This window comes from Sebastes umbrosus, chromosome 17, assembly GCF_015220745.1.
Source record: "Sebastes umbrosus isolate fSebUmb1 chromosome 17, fSebUmb1.pri, whole genome shotgun sequence".
NCBI classification, from domain to species: domain Eukaryota; kingdom Metazoa; phylum Chordata; class Actinopteri; order Perciformes; family Sebastidae; genus Sebastes; species Sebastes umbrosus.
In genome coordinates, this window is record NC_051285.1 from 21,808,012 (window position 1) to 21,827,745 (window position 19,734).

General features: G+C 40.7%; 1 protein-coding gene across 1 annotated transcript; it reads left to right on the forward strand.

Moving 5' to 3' along the window:
• The first annotated feature begins 7,750 nt into the window (after positions 1-7,750).
• On the forward strand, positions 7,751-18,868 carry LOC119475228 (mucin-12-like). Its single transcript, XM_037747717.1, has 4 exons — positions 7,751-8,257; positions 9,380-12,685; positions 14,582-14,656; positions 18,141-18,868. Exons 2-4 carry the CDS (start codon positions 9,450-9,452, stop codon positions 18,358-18,360), a joined length of 3,531 nt encoding a protein of 1,176 aa, XP_037603645.1. The 5' UTR covers positions 7,751-8,257; positions 9,380-9,449; the 3' UTR covers positions 18,361-18,868.
• Positions 18,869-19,734: the final 866 nt, after the last annotated feature.

Genomic DNA, 19,734 nt, shown 5'->3' on the forward strand with positions numbered 1-19,734 from the left:
CCTGCTTTATTGCTTGCTTGAATATTTAGTTGTTACTTAAGGTAAACAGATTTTTGTGGTGCTACCGCTTGTGTTTTAGCAATGCGTGAATCGGGATTAGTGGCTTCTTCTTCGAATAGAACCTATAGGGAACCTATACGTGCAGCTGATGCAACCGGCCCCTGACCTGGCCTCTCCTCTAGGAATATGGCACAGGTCAACGGGGTCTTATTAATCCCGCTGTGTATCAGCACAGCCCAGTCTGACAAACACATTATTGTACACAAACACTGTCTCTTACGCACACATACACATAGACATACAAATAAGCTCTCTCTTGCTTGACATACAGTACAGTACATACACACGAAAATATACTAAAATACTACCCCCCCCCCCCCTCTCTGGAAACTGAAGGCCGACGCCATCCTTAACATGGGAGTGTATTATATGGCTGGGAACGCTGGAACGTTGCTTCATTTCTCTTCAAGCCTGATTCCTCTACTTCTTCTGTCTTTGAATGTTAAGTAGTTGTTCTCCAAAGCCCTGCGCCACTGCCTCGACCGCTTCAGCGCTTGTAGGATTCGCTTGCCCCGCTTTCCTCCCTCGAACTCCCGTTTCTTCAAATCAGCACGGTTGGACGGCATCTTTCAAGTCACTCGTCTCCTTCGATGAACTGTGAACCGCCGTAACACAGTGACATTTGTGTATTTGCATATTAACGCACAGAATACACACACACACACACACGTCTTTTGTTAACTTCAACTGAGCTTAGGCACTTCAGCCTTCTGGTTGCTCATTGTTGACAGCTCTGTCATCTCTCTCTCATATTGCTTTGTGAGGACCGCTGACAAGCAAGCAAAAAATCTGAGATTATGCTGTAATGGATATAATGAGACATTGTAGTGTATAGCTCCAACGTAGAGGATAAAGAAACCACAGCAGAGTTAAAAGGTCATAGCAGAGGTGTTGCAGTCATTCCTGTGTCAGCTGCAACTGATCAACTTGGTTCAACTGAAGCCACTTACAAAATAAGTGCAGCGCAGTTCAGCAAGAGCGGAAAGAGGTCGACTCGTGGTCAACTCAGAAGTAGGGGAAATCCACTTAGTGATTAATGGAGGCGAAGAAGCACACTGTTGACATTGTTTATGGCGCACCAACAAGAAGCGATGATACCAGCAAGCGAGCAAAGATCAACACAAGTCAAAAATCACAGCTGGCGGGACCTTCAAATTATAAATAGTATTGCGAGCAGTAGATATTGGAACAGCATCAACATGATGAAAAGTGTCATCACCTCCTTTTTTTTCCTAGAACATCATTTTACCAGCCACAGTAGGGGTATATAGGTGCTGCTATCAGACTCAATCCCTCCCATGCACACGTTGTGTCTTTTCCCTCCTGCCCTGTCCTTCAGGTGTATAATTCTGTGCTGTCAGATCACCAAGTGGCTGTTTGCATGTTATAAGCAAAGGAAACAGATACTATATAGATACTATATATACATAGATATGTTTTTTCCACCGGGAAACGCGTATCGGAATACATATACCTCTGATACACATTCTCAAAGACAATACACACAAGTTCGACTCCCATCCACGCGTTCATACATTACGTGCATACAGTACATATACGCTATTGCGAAACAGTAATTTGTGGAAAAAACCTAAAAGAATCACATTTTTTTATCCTGTTGAAAATGTAATCTTCTAGATATACATAATGCTATTGTGTTATGCTATGAAATGCTCTCTTTTTTTCTGTTTTTTTTACCCTTGATTTTCATAGATAAGAAAATCAACCCTTAAAGTTGTGTTACGCTTCGAAATGATGATCAAACAAACACTATTGTGAAATCAAATCATTTACTCACCCTCCATATCTATCCCTTGGAAAAAAAATTAACGAAAAAGAAGAAAAAAATTTTAAAACATAAAATGGTATTAAAAAAAAAATGAAGTTGATGTATTCTCTGCTTGTGTATAGTGAATGTTCCTCAGTCGCTGGGCGTGGCAGTGTGAGTGGCGGCGCGTACCGGTCGACTGTGACAGTGCAGATCTGTTAATAACTTTTTTTTGTACACCTGCTTATCATTGTAAAGGTGATAATAGTGATTCTTATGATTTCATCAATCTGGTAATGTGTTTTGTTAATAAGTCACAAATAAAGTTTTTCTTAAATATCTTAATATCTGAGCTGTTGTCTTGATTTCTGTTTTATTAATCATGCTTTTTATTGTTTCCTTAAAAAAAAAAAAAAGGACTACAATAACAACCTAAACCATAATAGATAAAGTAATATGTACATATAATAACAGATGGTAACTGTAAATTGAAAAGTAAAGTATTCAGGAGAGGAGAAAAAATGGTAATAATAATAAAAAGAAAAAATAAGAAAAAATAAGAAATATAAACAAGTAAAAAAATGAATAAATGACTAAGAAATAAAAAAATAAAAATAATACAATAATATTAAAATAATAAATTTAATTAAGTTTTGACTTTCAACTTGGGTGGTGTTCATACTGATGTGAGAGGAGCTTCTTCCTTGTTTTCGGCTTCCTGCCTGCAGCCTTCCTTCTACACTTCTATATATTTACTCTTCATATTTTATTGGTCATCATTTGGAACAATAAACTGCAATTAATCAAAGACTTTGGATAACTGCCTGTCAAGGCATTATTTAGGAAGAACCTGTTAATGAAACGTAGGTGGATGACTGAATGTAACAGTCATTCTCACCACATTATAATAGTATGATTCCATTAAATATTTTAGAATATTGTGTGAGGAAATAACCCAGGAAGTACAACCAACAGGGAATGTTAAACTGTTTTTAATCTAACCCATCTGGTGGTATTACATAACAACATGTTCCTGGAAATCTCTCTATAAACTGAAACAATGTGTCCTTCCAATGTTGAGAAATGTGAAAAACAACTTAACCACACTGACAATGTTACTCAATCACCCCCCTAACCACTTCCACTCAGCCAAGGCAGTGAACACTGTCGAAACACATTTGAAACTTGTTCAAATTACAAAATTAAAAACATTGTGAGATTAACTTGATGGAAAACAGATGCAAGCAGCTGACCTATGACTGAGAAAACCAATGGGACAAACAACAATGCAAGAAAATCTGATTTTATTAATCTGTTTGTGCTTGAAATTCTTCATTGAGCTCAGGGTGAAGGGGTCAGCAACAAATCAGCACATTCAAAGTTGGCAAGGATTCAAGGATACATGTGGAACTTCATATTTTCCTCCATTTGAACAACGCATTCTCATTTTTAATGGTGTCTAGGAAGAAAAAGAGGAACAGTTGATGTATGTGCCACGAGCTCCATCTGTCTGTGGAATGGAGAAATCATTAATGCACATCTCCCTACTGTGCCTCCTCCAGGAGTCCATCTCCTGAGCAATACTGACACCTACTGGTGAAAGCTGAGACTGACAACTGACCCATATTGTTCATATTCTATAAGAAGTGTGTAAGAAGAAAAAATAATGGGTAACAATTATCAGACACATTTATTTGCCTATAATTTCATATTCTATATTGTTCATGGTTTTGCTAATTAAATGCATGACTAAGAATGTAACAAACAAACATACAGGACATTTTGCACATTTAAAAAACAATAAAAAATGCTGTTATCCCCTATCCAGTATTCCCTGTTTTCAAAAATAACTCCAAACTAAAATTGAACTTCAGTAAAAAACTTGTTAGTGTTATCTGTTTGATGTTCATCTGCTCCTTAGTGACAATTTTTTTTTTTAATGCAGCTTTAAATAAATGTAAAATCCTGTTCCTTCATTCAGCTCTTACATCCCATATTACAGTTGTATGAAATGCTTTTGAACTTGACAATATTTTAAATTGCACCAGCAACATTGCAAACATGAATTCGACTGAACCATGAAAATGGCAGCCGTTATGTGAAAACGCACTATTCAATTATTTCATGCTATACGTTACAATTCTGGTGAAATTTATCACAAGAAACCTCTCCAATCTTGTGTGATTACAGAGAACTTTTTTTTGTAAACCAGTAGTTATCTTGCAAACAAACGAATGCCTTGCCATTGCAAAAAGAACATTTCAACAAAGTGTTTCAACTATGTATATTTGATGGTAGCATCATTTAATGCGAACAGAATTAAAATAAAATAGATATCATGTAACACAATTATTTTTGTATTACAAGTTTTCTGAAAATGTGTGTTTAAATGTGCAAATGAGGCATTATCATATCATATATGTGCTAATTTGTATAAATTTCTAGAACAGAAATCTTAACATTGGATGTAGCCAGGTTCAAAGTTCTTGTTTCATTTCGTTGACATTTTAGAGTCAAGGTTTTTTATTTTAGTTTTTTTTTTACAAAGGGTACTTTGGATATCTCTTTTAAATTGTTTTCTTTCTTTTTTTTAATCATCTTTTTTTTAATTATTAATTATAATTTAATGTTTTTTAGGAATAAAATGTTCTATTAATAATGAAACTTCCTCAGTTGATTACTTACATTAAGACAATTTCTTTTTTGTATTACAAGTTTTCTGAAATGTTTAAATATGCAAATGAGGCCTTATCTAATGTTAACTTTCGTTGAATTGAGGAGAAATCTACAGATCCGAATAGACAAAGTAGTAAAATAAACACCTAAATGTGTATTTGGGTCTGAAAGAACACGTTATGGAAGCAAAATAGCCCAACATCTTGCTGTTTAAATGTCAAGCAACTGCAGTAAATGCAATACATGAACATGTATACTGTAGGTAGGTACAATTTATGCCTTCCTTATTGAATAAACCCGTAATCTGGTGTTCTTGGCTTCACCTGGACTGAAGCCACTCATTATCAGCCCACTGGCACTGCTGTAACTGATGAAGAACACTCTCAAAGTGAGCAATAAAGGAAACATTACTAACATTTATCCACTTCTCTGAAGAAGAACAAACTATTAGGTTGAGTAAATGCAAAACACACACGACTCTTACATTGACAGTAAAACTGTTTTGCCTTGTGATTAAGGCACAGTAGACATTTTCACTGATACAATATTGTGTAATCACCTTGAGGCTATGGAACAATTTGCTATTCACAAAGTCAGCCTGGTGTTCCCCAGGGCTGCAGTGATGGAATATGAGTGCAATCTACTGAACTCAGCACACTAAAGTATGAACCTATTTCAGTGCAGTAACAGTATTCATTACTGATAACTGCTGTCAAATTTTATAATCCACCTGCTATTTGAGAAGATTCTTTCTCAAAACAAATGATGTGGAAATGCTTTAAACATTTATATTTTCTATTACTTTAAACTACAAGAAAGTAGAAAGATATTCTTGTTTCCAGGGAAGTAATCAGTAGCAAAGCGATGTAGCTCAAACATAACCTTCTCTAAAGTGAACTAGGACTGATATAACTGATGTTAACTACTTTAAATTGGTCTATAAAGTGAAGCCGTTGTCCATGCCCTTCTCTATATTCTTGTAAATTTCTCTTTAACGACCAGATTTTCATTTTTGAACAGACGTTAAAAAGCACTTTCCACTCCCTTTAATCTGAGGCAGAAAGGTTACTCTAATTAAAGTCAGACATATGACTGTATTATTGATTCACAAGTGGGTTCTATAAATCCAGAAATTGCCATGTATATCTGTCATACAGCGGCTTTTGATCATGAAGTTTGAAAAGACTTTCACTGACGTGACGTTAATTAGTACTGAATGTTATTTTCACACAAGTTCTCAAACAGACTCTAACTTTTATTCTCTGTTAAAGCATAGAAGAATAATTCAATGTGACAGAGCTCACCGTGGGACAGTTTGGTATAGAGGGCTGTACTTCCACTGCTGATCACTCTAATCAAGAGTGCAGTAAATTAGCCCAGAGTCACACTATGGATAACTGAAATTTCCCATGCACTGCAGTCCGTTTATTTTTGATGGAAATACTGTTTGAAAGGAATTTATTTCTGCATCTCTTAGCTGGTAATTGCTTTGGATTGAACTGTTTAGGTTCATATTTTAATGATTTCTACACAACAGAGATTGCCTAATTCATGTGTTTCACTAAATTTGCCCTTATCATCATATGGCATGTATTTATCTGCCTGTTTACGTATCTCCTTTTTTCTGTTAGTTGCATTATTGTTTACTTTAATCATTGTTGGAAAGTGCTTGATGCACAACCAAATGTAATAAACTACGATGTGTGTGAGATTTATCCCCAAAAATAATGTTGGTCAGAGAAATTAAATAGCTAAATTTATAAAACTTGAAGCCCTTGCCAGCTGATTAGACCGTTATCAGTACTTTAAATGGGGCATTATCACTGGTTATAAGCCTCATAGATGCGGATCAGTAGACCCACTAGTAGATGTTGTCATCTATTCGCATGGTTGATCACTGAAAGAAGGAATAAATCAAACGACAGCGACCTCTAGTGACCGTAGTAATTATGACAGCGGAAGTGAAGCACTGTAGTGCGACATCCCAACTCGTTACATACGGAAGCTTTGTCAGGCCCCTTGGCATCATTTTATTTTTTCTATCAAAACCTCTCTAATTAACATTGGTTCATTTTAGGTTAAGGCAACAAAACCCTTTAGTTAGGTTTAGGAAAAAAACTACATGGTTGGGCTTACTATGTTTGTGAAGTGAAAATAAAATTGAAAGTTGTGAACATGGGACACGAACGAACAGCTGATTGTAATGAGAAAGTGAAACTTAACACACGGGACACGAACAGCATGTCCCGTTCTCCTGGATGAAAGCCTTTGTGTTTGTTGGGCCAATCCAACTCCCCTCCCACTCGCCATTAGTACATCTTTCCGTTCTTTAAACTATGTCACCACAGTCACTCCCGACACACTTCCTTGAAGCGTTTACTGTTGCCGCGGATGGGTTTACATTGTAGTTTCATACCGGCGTTAAAGGGTGCCCCGTGCGGCGGTATCCCGTGCCGACGGCCATCACAAAGCCTCGGTATTTGACGCCCTGGTGTAGTTATCTTTGTTTGGGTTCACAAGTTGCACTTTAACTTCTGAAACATAGTTATTATAAGCCAAAAACTTAGTGGTTGCTAAGTAAGTGGTGTTGTTGCCTAAACCTAAAGAAGCCTTCTTGTTTGTGTTCAAAACGTAACGTTTCATTCACTTTTACGTGTTAGAATGTGTTGCTTTTAAGTTTTGCATACACTTTTACAACGTAGTAGGTGTAGCAGCCCCCTACTGACCCACATCTATGAGGCTGATAACGACTGATAACGCACATTTAGCAATGAGCTGATAACAGTCGAATCGGGTGCCTTGCTGTCACTCGTACACACTAGCCTCAGAATATATACCCAAAGGTATGGCTACAGTCACAATGTTAAACACCACACTTACTTTTGTATAAAACAAATCCAGCTTCATATCTGTCCAGATAATATGCAACAGTATGAGACTGAAATGAATATGTCCCGATAGCAGTGATAGTCTTGAGATACTATAAATGTTCATGTTTAAAAATACAGCTGGGGTGAAATTAGTTTCTACCTGTCATTTAGATCTATTGCCTCCTCCGACTACTACAGCTTTGTTTGCATTTGCATTTTCTTTCACAATTGTTATCAGTGCGCGTCCCTGCTTTTTAACTTGCATGGTAATTTACACACAGTCCCTACCCCACTGATGCAAGTCACTTCCTCTCTTTCCCTCTCTCTCTCTCTCTTTCTCCCTCGCTCCCTTTTTCTTTCTCCACCCAGCTGTAGACCAGGATACATGAATGCTGGGAGGGAGGATAGTGGCAGAAATAAGAGAGAGGGGGAGAGGAGAGAAAGAGAGCGAGAGAGAGAGAGAGAGAGAGAGGAGGAGGAGGTAAAAAGGCAAGACCTAGTAGGACAGAGAGTGTTGGAGGGGCAGCATACTGTATCATACTGCTGTGTTGTGATTATGGAGTGAGCATGGTAGCAGCAGGACCAAAACAAGAGGAGAAGGGGATACAGAGAGGACACGGCTCGGATCAATGAAAGGTAGATTAGTTCAGAATCTGAGCGTTATAGAAAAAGAGGGGCTCATTAAAGCAGCACTGCTATGCAGGACTGAACTGCCTGCAGACTCCTGTGAGTTTGAATTCTACCACCAAGGGATTTGAAATATGAAGACAAAGTCACTCCAAACCTTGAGGATCTATGAGGACATACAAGCGGAAGACTAACTCCTGACATTTGGACTCAAGAAAACAAGACGTCTTGCAGCAGGAGCAAGCAAACAACTCAGGTATGTCTGCCAAAACACAATCACAAAAACACATTAGGTAGCAGTTGTGCGGAAGCCAGAAACTGCTCTTTAGTCCTGATCATCTAAAAAAGTGTGTGGTACTGCAAGAGCATGTACATTTCTGTGTATTCCCCCAACAAAGGGGGATTTAATGGTGTATTAACAGGGCAGGACAGTTGTCACTTATAGCGTTTTAGAAGGTGGAAAGAGACACTTGACTGAACATGAGAATGACACGCCAACCAAAATAACAGTCCCCACAGGTGTAGATGACGAAATGTTCTTTTTGCAATTTTGACGTCCCTAGGATGAAGGCTGCTGGCGAGGATGGAGAGGAGTGAAGGGAGCCTTGTCAGAATGTGTTTGCATGTCATAAATGAAGGCTTGCAAGCACAACACATTCACACTCACTGTATTTTTAATAAATTAAAATGCCTGTTCAAATGCAAAACTCACACAATGTCGCCCTATTGTTGTCTACCGAACAGTTGTTGTGTAAATCATTAAAATGACCTCTTGCACACACACGAAAACTGGCACATATGACTTCACGGATGGCATGGACTCGCACGCACACACACCTCTGTGAAAGGGTGTTCCAGTGAAATGCACACAAAGCTTAATGAGGTCTATAGCATCAGTGTGTGTATACATTATGGCCTCTTTCCAAGGTGAGCTGAATGTGGAGGACAACAGAGTGCTCGCTATGACAAACAGTTCAATGAGAGAGGAGAGGGTTTCGAATCTGATGCCACAAATAAATTATTCTTTGCGCTGTCAGACATTGAGAGGGGATCTGTGCGGTATGTTTGAAATGCTAATATAATACTTGTTTTTTCACAGCCACAGCCTTTTTCTTATTATCAGCATTAACTGATTCTCATTTCTTATCCAGTCACACCATGTCGGGAAAGTTTAAAAGTGAGACGCATAATTGTTTTCCGTCTTATCTCAAATCTGCAATTGATTTTTTGACAACCCTAGTTATCCTTCATTTCTGCGGTATCGAAGCAGTTCCTTGTCTCAGCTCTAGCTCTGTGCATTGTTTCAACTTGTCCTGCTTACTCATGGATTTCTCTCACGGCACCAATCTCACTGTTGTTTCCTCTGTTACTTTTTTAGACGGATGTAATGGTGTGGAAACATCGCCGCTCTCTCGTATTATCAGACTTTTGAGTCAGCCGGACGAGGGATGGGGAGACGAGCGGCTGACCTGACAACTTCGGTTCCAGTTTTAGGCGTTCCTGCCCTGGTTGGAGCACGTGGCTGGAGGACGACGGGAGGAGACCGAAGCGGAGGAGCCCTGCTGCAGACGTGGGGGCCTCAGTGCAGCATCGGTGTTCAGACGTCCCCGGGGATAAGCAGACTATCCACCCAGCACGGCGCGCAGCTAACTGATACGCTCTCGACACCATCAGATAACATTGCTCAAACATCCAAGAGCTATATTACCAGGGAAACGGAGTACAGGGAGATACTACTGCTAACAAAGAGTGACAAGGAGAAAAGTGCTATTTTAAAACAAAAAAGTGGGGAATCCAAGACAAAAAAGGAAGTGACTTTCAAAGCACTTGGAGGTGAGGCCTCTGAGGATGTGGCCTGCAGTCAGAGGAACAGTTGTGGGACTTATTGCTATGCCAGGGCAATCAAGACCAACCCACACTTCGCAGTAACCAACGTCAGGCCTAAATTGAAACCTGCAGCCCGCTACACCAACGGCAGCGTGGTCGATTCGGAGGCGATCGGTGGAATTAGCGTTCACAACGATGAAACAGAGCCTGTTAAGAGTGCAAACTCTCGCGGAAGAGATCAAACCAGACTGCAAGGTCATTATGCAGAGCGGTGTGGGAAGACGCTGCTGTTATCTGCCTCCCGACCTTTCGGTGTGACACAAAAAATATGCAGCCATTGCGGCGGCAGACAGTCTGTGACCACCGGGGTCGCGACTTTGGGGGAGAAAAGCTCTACTGCTGATGCCTGTCTTGGAGAGAAACCGTTAAAGTCGTCCCTCGCCTCGCTCTCGCCTACCACACATGTTCAGACGCCGATGCCGAGCCATCATGAAGAGAGCATCCCAAACAGAGACAAAAGGACACACATTACTGTCAGTCCACAACTGTTATATTTCAGTGAAGAGCTACAGTATGGAAAAACAACTCACCCAGCATGCCCAGTGCACTCTAGAGGCAATTTGGTCACTTTATCACAGACACATGCTGCCAGTGATGCAACATCCCCTCAACCCACCACCATCCTACATGCTAAAACCATCACTGTCACTAAAGCAACTATTGAAACAAGACAAGAGGACGCCAGCGTAAAATCTTTCACAAAACCGCTGTCCCAGGGCGGTAAGATCCCCCGACCGACAAGTCTCGCGTTGACTCCGCAGATGGCCACAGCTACCAAACCAAACAACCCACATTCACACACTTATCCCAAGCAACTCCAAATATCACAACACAACTCTACGACACATAACGTGCCTCAAAGTGTGTGCGTGTCCGTGCACGCTGCACCCGAAAATATTCTGTCGCCACCTTCTCGTTCGTACGCTACAGCCACGGGAGGCGGAAACATGTCCATTACCAATGTAACGTCTTCAACCTCACTGACGTCCACCGAAAGTGTACCCGCTAATGTTGCTAATCCTCAACGTGAAGCGCATGCAGCACGAGCAGCAACAAATACAACTGATAGCCCACCAATGACAACTAAAAGTCCCATCTTATCACCGGCAGCCAATGCATTAGACCCCATTCATAAACCGGAAACAACTGCACAACCTACACCTGCAAGTCCACCACAAACCTCACAAGATCCAGTTCAAGCACCACAAGACAAGCCACCCCCAAACATCGACAAAGCATCTTTTATTGGCACTGCAATGAACTCAACTGTATTCCCTACACCACACACAACTGTGCCACATCTCAGCACTGTTGTCCCACAGAGCACTTTGCATCATAACTCAGCATCTAAACATAAATCTGCGGCTGCACAAATTCGCCTATTTCATCCGAGCTGTTCCAATTCTGAACCTGCACTCCACGTCTCCGCGGCATCTCTAAACGCAACGCAGAGCGCAGCGAAACCCCTAGACTCGAGAGCTAGGTTGCCTTCGAGTGCGGCTCCCAGTACCACATCTACACGCAGCAGCACTCCATACAAAAATAAAGCCCTCAGGTATTCCTCAATCAATCTGAAAAATGTGCCACCCACGGCCTCCGCCTCTTCATCTGCATTGACAGGAAACCAAAGTAACGTCTGCGCATCAGGTACGACTTCACTTCAATCAGCAGATGCAACACAACACAGACAAGATCTTAGTCGTAATGAGGCGCCTCGCGTAAATCGACCTGATCGCACGCGAGCAACAGACAGCAGAACTCAGACTGGTAATGAATCTGGTGTTGTTTCCAATCAGGACTCCACAACAACTCCAATTGTGTTATCTGAGCCGCTAAATGTGTCAAAAAATCATAACAAAGCCAGTGATGCAAGCACCCACAATCCTAAATCAACCAATACTGAATCATCATATACTGATGAAAACAAATCTAATGGTAATGTACTCAATGAATTAGTTGTGCATGAGCCAAATGACCATGAAAATTCAAATCTGTCCGAGGTCACCAACCTTCAGAATTACATTTCCCTAATTAAGTCGAGCAGCTCTTGTCTGCAGGGCCGCGTAAACACAGAACAACAACGGCTCGCACATTGTCAAGGATACACAGACGCAGAGCATGAGGGACACTGTGCTACATGCCCACCAGTAAAAACAGCCCAGGAGACAGATTCAAATACAGAACAGTTCGCCTCGGGAGTATCAGTCAGCCGTGCAAATATTAAACTTAAATCCAATGCAGATAAACAGACACTTCCCAATTACTCAACACCCTCTGCCAAAGCACAAACAAACTGTGAGCCCACTATGTCATCACTTGAAAACACTAGTGCACACCCCATCGCCGAATCTTTAGTCCACCAAAACCCTGATGCTTCATCGCCACCGCCAGCACACACAAGCCCAGAGCTTTCATTTACTGCACCAGCCCCATTTCACAGCGAGGGAGAGCTTTGCACGCACACTGGCCCTGAATGTAACTCCATATTGCCGTCATCAACAATGCACTCGGCGTCCCTTCCCCGCCTCCTCTCCTGCGAGGCAGAAGCAATCGTCAGACCGGATTCAAAGTTTAGCCCCGCCTCCCCTCGGCCATGCCCAGAGGACGCCAGCCTGGATCACTCCCACCCAGCTGCTGCGGCCCTGTTGCTGCCTCCTTCCCCGCGGTGCTGCAAATCAGCTGCCCTACAGCAGAGGCTGGAGACCGTGGAGGCCAGCCTGGCGGCCAATAAGGACAGGATCACCACTCTGCTTAACATTATCCATGACCTGGAGACGTGCCAGACTCCCACCAGCGGGTAAGAGGAGGTGTGAGGGTGTGTGTGTCTCTGTATGTGTGTGTAGGGTATGTGAAATGACTCCTCTAGTGAAAACATTACTCTTGTGTTACATATAGACTTGCTTATTAAACATTTAACTTACAGTTTCACTATAATATATAAAACCTGCAGGGTAAGATATGACTAAATTATTAATATACTCTAAATTCAATCCGATACAGGTAGGCTATATCTCTTTGCCAGACTTTAGTCGAGGGAATTACCTTAAAAGCTGTCCCGCAGTGCTGATCTTTGACTTTCCAGCGAGGCATCACTTACATTTACTCGAACCACTCGGAGGCTTTGCAATTCATTGGCAAACCGTATTGATTTTCAATCTAAAAAAAAAAAAGAAAATGTGTGTTTGTTTAATTATATGTATGATTATTCATCCATAGTTCAGTGGAGAAACTACTGGTTACTTTGATGGCAATAACAAACCATATACAACAGAAAACCAGACATACTATATAGGGTAGAAAGTTTTGTTTTAAAGGAACAGCGTGTAACATTTCGGAGATCTATTAGCAGAAATGGAATATTCATAACTATGTTTTCATTAGTGTGTAATCACCTGAAACTAAGAATTGTTGGGTTTTTCGTTAGCTTAGAATGAGCCCCTTCATATCTACATAGGGACCCAGTGTTGAATGTTTCTACAGTCGTACGGAACGGACAAAACACTGACTCTAGCGAGAGCCTTTCATATTTTTAGGATAAGGCCACCGTAGTTCTCCGACACGCTTGTGAAACTGCGGTAACGTAAGCCGCAGAGTGCAAAACAGTGGTATCGCCAGCTGCCATCTGAGCAAGGCGAACGGCGTTGCCACGGTTTTGCACTCGGTGGCTCACATTGAAGCAGTCTTGGAAAGGGAGGAGTGAGTGGAGCGGTACTCAGTTGGTTGCAATCTGCAACCACACCACTAGATGCCACCAAATCCTACACACTGTACCTTTAATCAACAGACATCAGTTTTGTTTTACACCTATATTTAGTGGTACAAATAACAAAGTGACAGATTATAGCAGTGCATGGTTGATATTTGGTCATCCTGCCTGGTGCATTGAAGAAAAAATATATATAATCTGCGCAACACTGTTTTCCTTCAAAATGTAATTGGTAAATACGTTCAAAAATGTTTTAAAAAATGAATATAATTTGGAAGAGATATGGTTCATGTTCTACAGTTCATTTAGATGCAGGAAATTGTGTGCCACTTTGTTGAACACTGACTTTCTGCTGACACTGAACTAGTATCCACAGTGGAAATAAAGCCAAAACAAATTATGATTTGTACCATTTATTACATACACTATGATGATGTTGCACAAATACCTTTCGAAGGCGAACATACTGTCCAGATGTCATGAAGCTGGCTCTGTGGCCGCAATAAACGTGCTAGAAATCAGGGGTTGCAGTGTGATGATGTGAAGCCTTAAAATTGTTTGTAACAAGTTTGCAAACAGGTCCGTGAATGTGAGCCTGAGTGTGACAGAAACCTACTTGGGCATTTCAAGAGGGCACGTCTCGGAGAGATTTATTTAGCCATCGAACTCTTCTGGGACAAATGACGGGAATTAAAACCGCCTCCTGGCAATGTGTCTCTGTCAATCATTCTCATCCAACTGTGGTGCGCTAATAACTTGTGACTGCCTCTGAGGTCATGTTTCAGAATAACCAACTCCTAATAACCGACTGATGCCTGACATAATGCACGTTATACAGCTCATTGCAGCCAGCCAACAGCAGACTGAATGAATATCAGACAGAAAGGATGAGTGAAGAGAATATTAAATAAGTGAATCTGAAAGGATGAGAATTTTTGAAGTTGCCCTTAGTTACCGTATGCAATCTCATACTTTCTTTTATTCTAGACGGCGATGCTATAAAACTGGACAGGACCTCAAAAACTGCTCAACCTGCCAGAAGACTGCTTGTATTGTCTACAGGTGAGATAACAGTGAAATTGACATTGAAATTGTGCCTGTATGCAGTGTTTGAACTGATAAATGATCAGAGCAGCTCTAGAATTCAGCTCTTTCCCAAATATAAAACTATGGTTGGATAATATCATGAATATACGGTATAGTGTGATATTGCTTTGTGTTAGTAAGGCTGCATTCACACCAGATTTGGTTCTGTTGCGAAAACGCAAGTCCTCCTATTCATTTTGAATGGGTGTAGTGGGTTGTGGCACTGGCTGCCGGCGGCGGTTGCGTCTGTGGCGGTTGCGGTTGCGGATGCGGATGCGTCTGTGGCGTCTGCGTCTGCGTCTGCGGCGTCTGCGGCGTCTGCGGCGTCTGCAGATTTGGTTCTGTGGCGAAAAAGGAAGTCCTCCCATTCATTTTGAATGGGTGTAGTGGGTTGCGGCATCGGCTATGGCATCGGCTGTGGCATCGGCTGCGGCATCGGCTGCGGCATCGGTTGCGGCATCGGCTGCGGCATCGGCTGCGGCATCGGCTGCGGCATCGGCTGCGGCTGCTCGGGCTGCTGCGGCTGCGAAAAAACGCAGCAGCTTGTGGCAGAAAAGTAGAAACAGCAACAACTTTTGGAGAAACACTGCGGTGGCTACCGCCGATCCAGAGTTATATAACCAAGCCATGAGGGAACAAAAGATGTTAGTTGTCAATGGGTCATTAAAGTGACTCTCCCAAATCGCCGCACAACCCTGTGGCGAATCATCATATCAGGTGTGATGATGAAGATACACCAAATCCGGCCAACAAACGGAAAGATGTGGCGGAACCCAAAAAGGTCTGGTTTGCTCAGGCCAATGGGCAGATAAAATATATTTCTGAAAACATCTGAGGCGAGATATAGGCATTACAGTAACATAATATTGATTCATATTTGATCAGCGCTGCCTAGTTTGACAGTTTGATCGGAGTTTCGCAAGCATTCTGCCTTGCAATGGATGGACCTCATTTGCATAAAGCAGAGGTAATGAATACGGTCCGTCGACTTCACATACGTCAATGGATTTAGTGTATCGCCACCTTCAATGCTCCTTGGTGCTGATAATAGGCTCGAGCAGGAAGTCCTCATTTAGATTAAGTGAAAATGTGTCTGGGCTAGAGATATTGGGACGTGAGATATTTTCAAAAGGAGATTAAGAAAACAATTAAAATGAAATCAATATTTTAGAACGACATTCCATTTAATAGACATATTATGAGCTGCCACAGGATAAGTGCTTATATGCCTATTACTTAGATACAAAAATAAATGTAACAGAAGATGGATTTCCATAAACAACAGTGAGACCATGCGTCACTTCATCCAAGGGCAATTTCAAAATATAGGTTATATTTAAAGATATCTGTGGGCTTAAGACACACAATTCAACAAGGTTGAGCCCATTTACCATTTCAGTTGCCAAGCAGTTCTCTGCCAGCCGGTCCACTTCACTTCACTGGAAATTAATGACTTACTGTATGGGCAGCTTACCAAATGAAAAGCTCTGTACTGCTCATTTGTTTCTCACTCAGAATACATAGGGAGATTACATTTTCCCCTCTGAGCAAATCATAAATCTTTTTGGAAAAACACTGTCAAATTTAACCACTGACTGTATGACTGACTCCATCTATTCACACAGCAGATTTATAGAGATTGAGATGCACTCTCTGAAATTTAAACTAGGAAAGAGGAAATGGTGCCAGAGCAGCCTGCACGATATATTTATAAAGACCTTGGTTTTTGGGCGTCGCCATCTTGTTTTTTTGCAACCAGAAGTGGCATGAGCTGGTGAAGCTAAGTACAACCGAACACGGAATAAGACATTTTTAGGCAACCAAAATGTTAAATTAACTTTCATGAACTGAAAACACACTAAGAAATATTTTGGTCTTTTTGGTCTATTTGACTCTAAATGGGACCATAATTTACTAAATGAACATCATGCTGTATTGAAGAAGACTTGAAACTAGTGATTGAGACCATAAACTCATGTTTACAATGTTTACTGAGGTAATAAATCAAGTGAGAAGTAGGGTCATTTTCTCATACACTTCTATACAATCAGACTTCTTTTTTGCAACCAGAGGATTCACCCCCTGCTGGCTATTAGAAAGAATGCAAGTTTAAGGCACTTCAGCATCAGCTTCACTTTTCAGAACCGGAGGTTGCCACCTGGGTTATATACTGTATAAATAAAATATTTTAGCAAAACTGGTAAGCTGTGAGAGGTGGGTGAATTTATCTAAAGTAGCCTTATGTTAAAATGAGACATTTGCCATTTTCATATTTTCATATCCTGCAGCAATTTTGAGTAATTTGAATTTAAAGGTTAAACTGTAATTTTCATTTAATTAAGGGTCTTATTGATAACATTTTTATATAAATGAATATTGAAAAAAAATAATAAATACATACAGAGCGTTTAAAAGGTACTGAATAAAAAGTATGGCTTTTCCTAAAAAAAAATTATGATTCTGAATTAATCATGTAAAAACTTTCGGCGGGTCCAAAATTAATGTTTTGATAATCTCTGTGGAAGATATCTGACGTTTGGTTCCCACTTCTAACAAGGCTTGTGAGCCAATAGTAAAACAACATTGGTATATCACGAGATATCTCTGGGTCGTCAGTTAGTGTGGAAAAAAATGGATAAATGGCTGAGATTGACGGTAAGTGCCTGGCAACGACTTGTTGTGAAGTAAATGCAATGGAACTGCACCTTTAAAGACAGATAATGACAGACTTTTTAATACATACACAGTACCTTGCCAATTCTGTTGAAGATGTAGTGTATGAAGACTTATCATGCAAGAGTGGTTAACTCTAATATTCCAACTTTGATCTTCGTTTGCACCCATTAACTGAAATGTTGCATCAGCTGGAGGCAATAGAAAAATAATAAAAAAAACAATTGTCCCAGAAATACTGTATTTGAAAGGATGCTAAGAAATCTCAGCCTTCTCATTATCTTTTGAGGGGAAAAAAATGCCTCGTGCTCTACAAAGCCAAACCTAAAACGGTCTTTATCTTGAAATATTCAAAACATTCTTCTTGATCCACTTATTTTCAAAAAACGCTTTTGCATGACAAAAGATGTTACGTAAGTTGATTTGCTGACTGGTGTGTGCGTGTGTGTTGGCGCCTGGTCCTTAAAGGCCAGGTGGAAGATAAGGAAATTTGAACGAGACGTGTGCACCTTCAGAAAAAAATAAAAGGATACCCTGCCGGGGAATGTCTTCCTGCCTGAACCAATCAACCACTTTGAAATCTGACAAGTGCGGAGCTTCCCACATGAGTACCGCAAAGTGAACTGTAAAAGATTGATGCATCATAGAAAAATAACCTGCAGGATTTGACAAACAAGCATTCATTTGCATTCTTTGACAAGAGCTGAATTTGTTACATTTTGTGTTGTTTCACATCTGTATTTTTTGGATGTTTTAGTAATTTTGGGCTGCATGTCTGTCTGTCCAGTGTGGAGTACGACTTCAGGCAGCAGGAAAGACGCTTCTTGGAGGTTCTGAATCATTCAACAAGAGGGAATAATACTTTCTCCATGCACCTATCCCAGCCCCTGAACTTCAACCTGCTCAGAAACGCCATCATTAAGAACTTAACAAAGTCAAAGGTGAGAAGCAAAAAGCTGTGCAAGACCCTGTTCAAATGGCTGCCTAGGAAAATCCAGCAAGTGTAGACCTCTACCTGTGTGCTGTTTAAAAAATAGCCATGAGCCTGTGTTACAAGTGACCAGCAGAAGCCTTTGCAGAGGACTCTTGCTGTTCCTTTCCTACCCATAGAATGAGATGACTCTGAATTACCCAGTAGAGTCCCACTCTCCTGCACATTGTCAAAGCTTATGAACATGATTTTGTACTCAAATTTTCCCCTGATCTTTGTGACCTTCAGCTAGATCACCCATAAGGAATTCTTTATTTCCCTTTTGAAATTTAATGTTATTTTGTTGTCAATATGCCTACTTAAAGGGATAGTTTGGGTGTTTTGAAGTGGGGTTGTATGAGGTACTTATCCATAGTCATTATATTACCTACAGTAGAAGACAACTTGGAGAAGCGGACAGGATTACCATCACAGAACCAAAGCAATGTACTGCTGTGGACGGGGCCGGCAGCAAAACGTATTTTGGCCACCTAAAAGAAAGTCTCACTTAAAAAAATCTGTTTAAGTGTACGCTATATTTACAATATTTTCACCGCTAGCTGTTGTATCCATAGCTCCCCAAAAGCCACCAGACTCCATTGAAAAAAAACGTAAATTTAACCTCACAGAACACAAGGTTTGCTGATCGGTTAGTTTTTTTTGTGCTATTGTGTGACTTTGCTGAATCAGAACTAACTAAAGTCACACAATAACACAAACTAACTAACCGATTAAGGCAGCGGTCAACCAGCAACTCCCGAGTTCTGTGTGATAAAATTACAGTTTTTTTTAATGGAGTCTGGTGGCTTTGGGGAGAGATAATGGCTTCAGTTCTGCATCAGAAACATAGACTGTATAGCTGTCTCACGGCAAGATAAACCGACAATGATATTCTAAATATAGCATACACTTTTGATTTTTTTTAGGTGAGCCTTTCTTTTAGGTGGCTAAAATACGTTTTGCTGCCGGCCCTGTCCACAGCAGTACATTGCTTGGTTCCGTGCAGTAACTTCTGTCTGTTTCTCCAAACTGGGGGCATGCTGACCGTCATCTACTGTAGGTAATACATTGACTATGGATAAGTACCTCATACAACCCCACTTCAAAACACCTTAACTATCCCTTTAAATTTTATGGCTAACCACAGCCACATATTTCTTTATCTGACATTTTGTTCTGCACTATTATGATTAATGCACTATGAGTTCCACTTAATGTTTCATTTCCCCTTCAAATTGTCCCCCTTACTGTACCTGCTTCTCTTCAAACTAAATGTGCAGTATCAAAGTTTTCGAATGGAATCATTTTGAAATGCAAAAATAAATCAGAATTTACTGACTGTTTATTTGTCTGTAAATCTGTTCATTTGTCTTGAGCTTTGTTTAATTCTGAATGCTCAACTTGCCTTTGT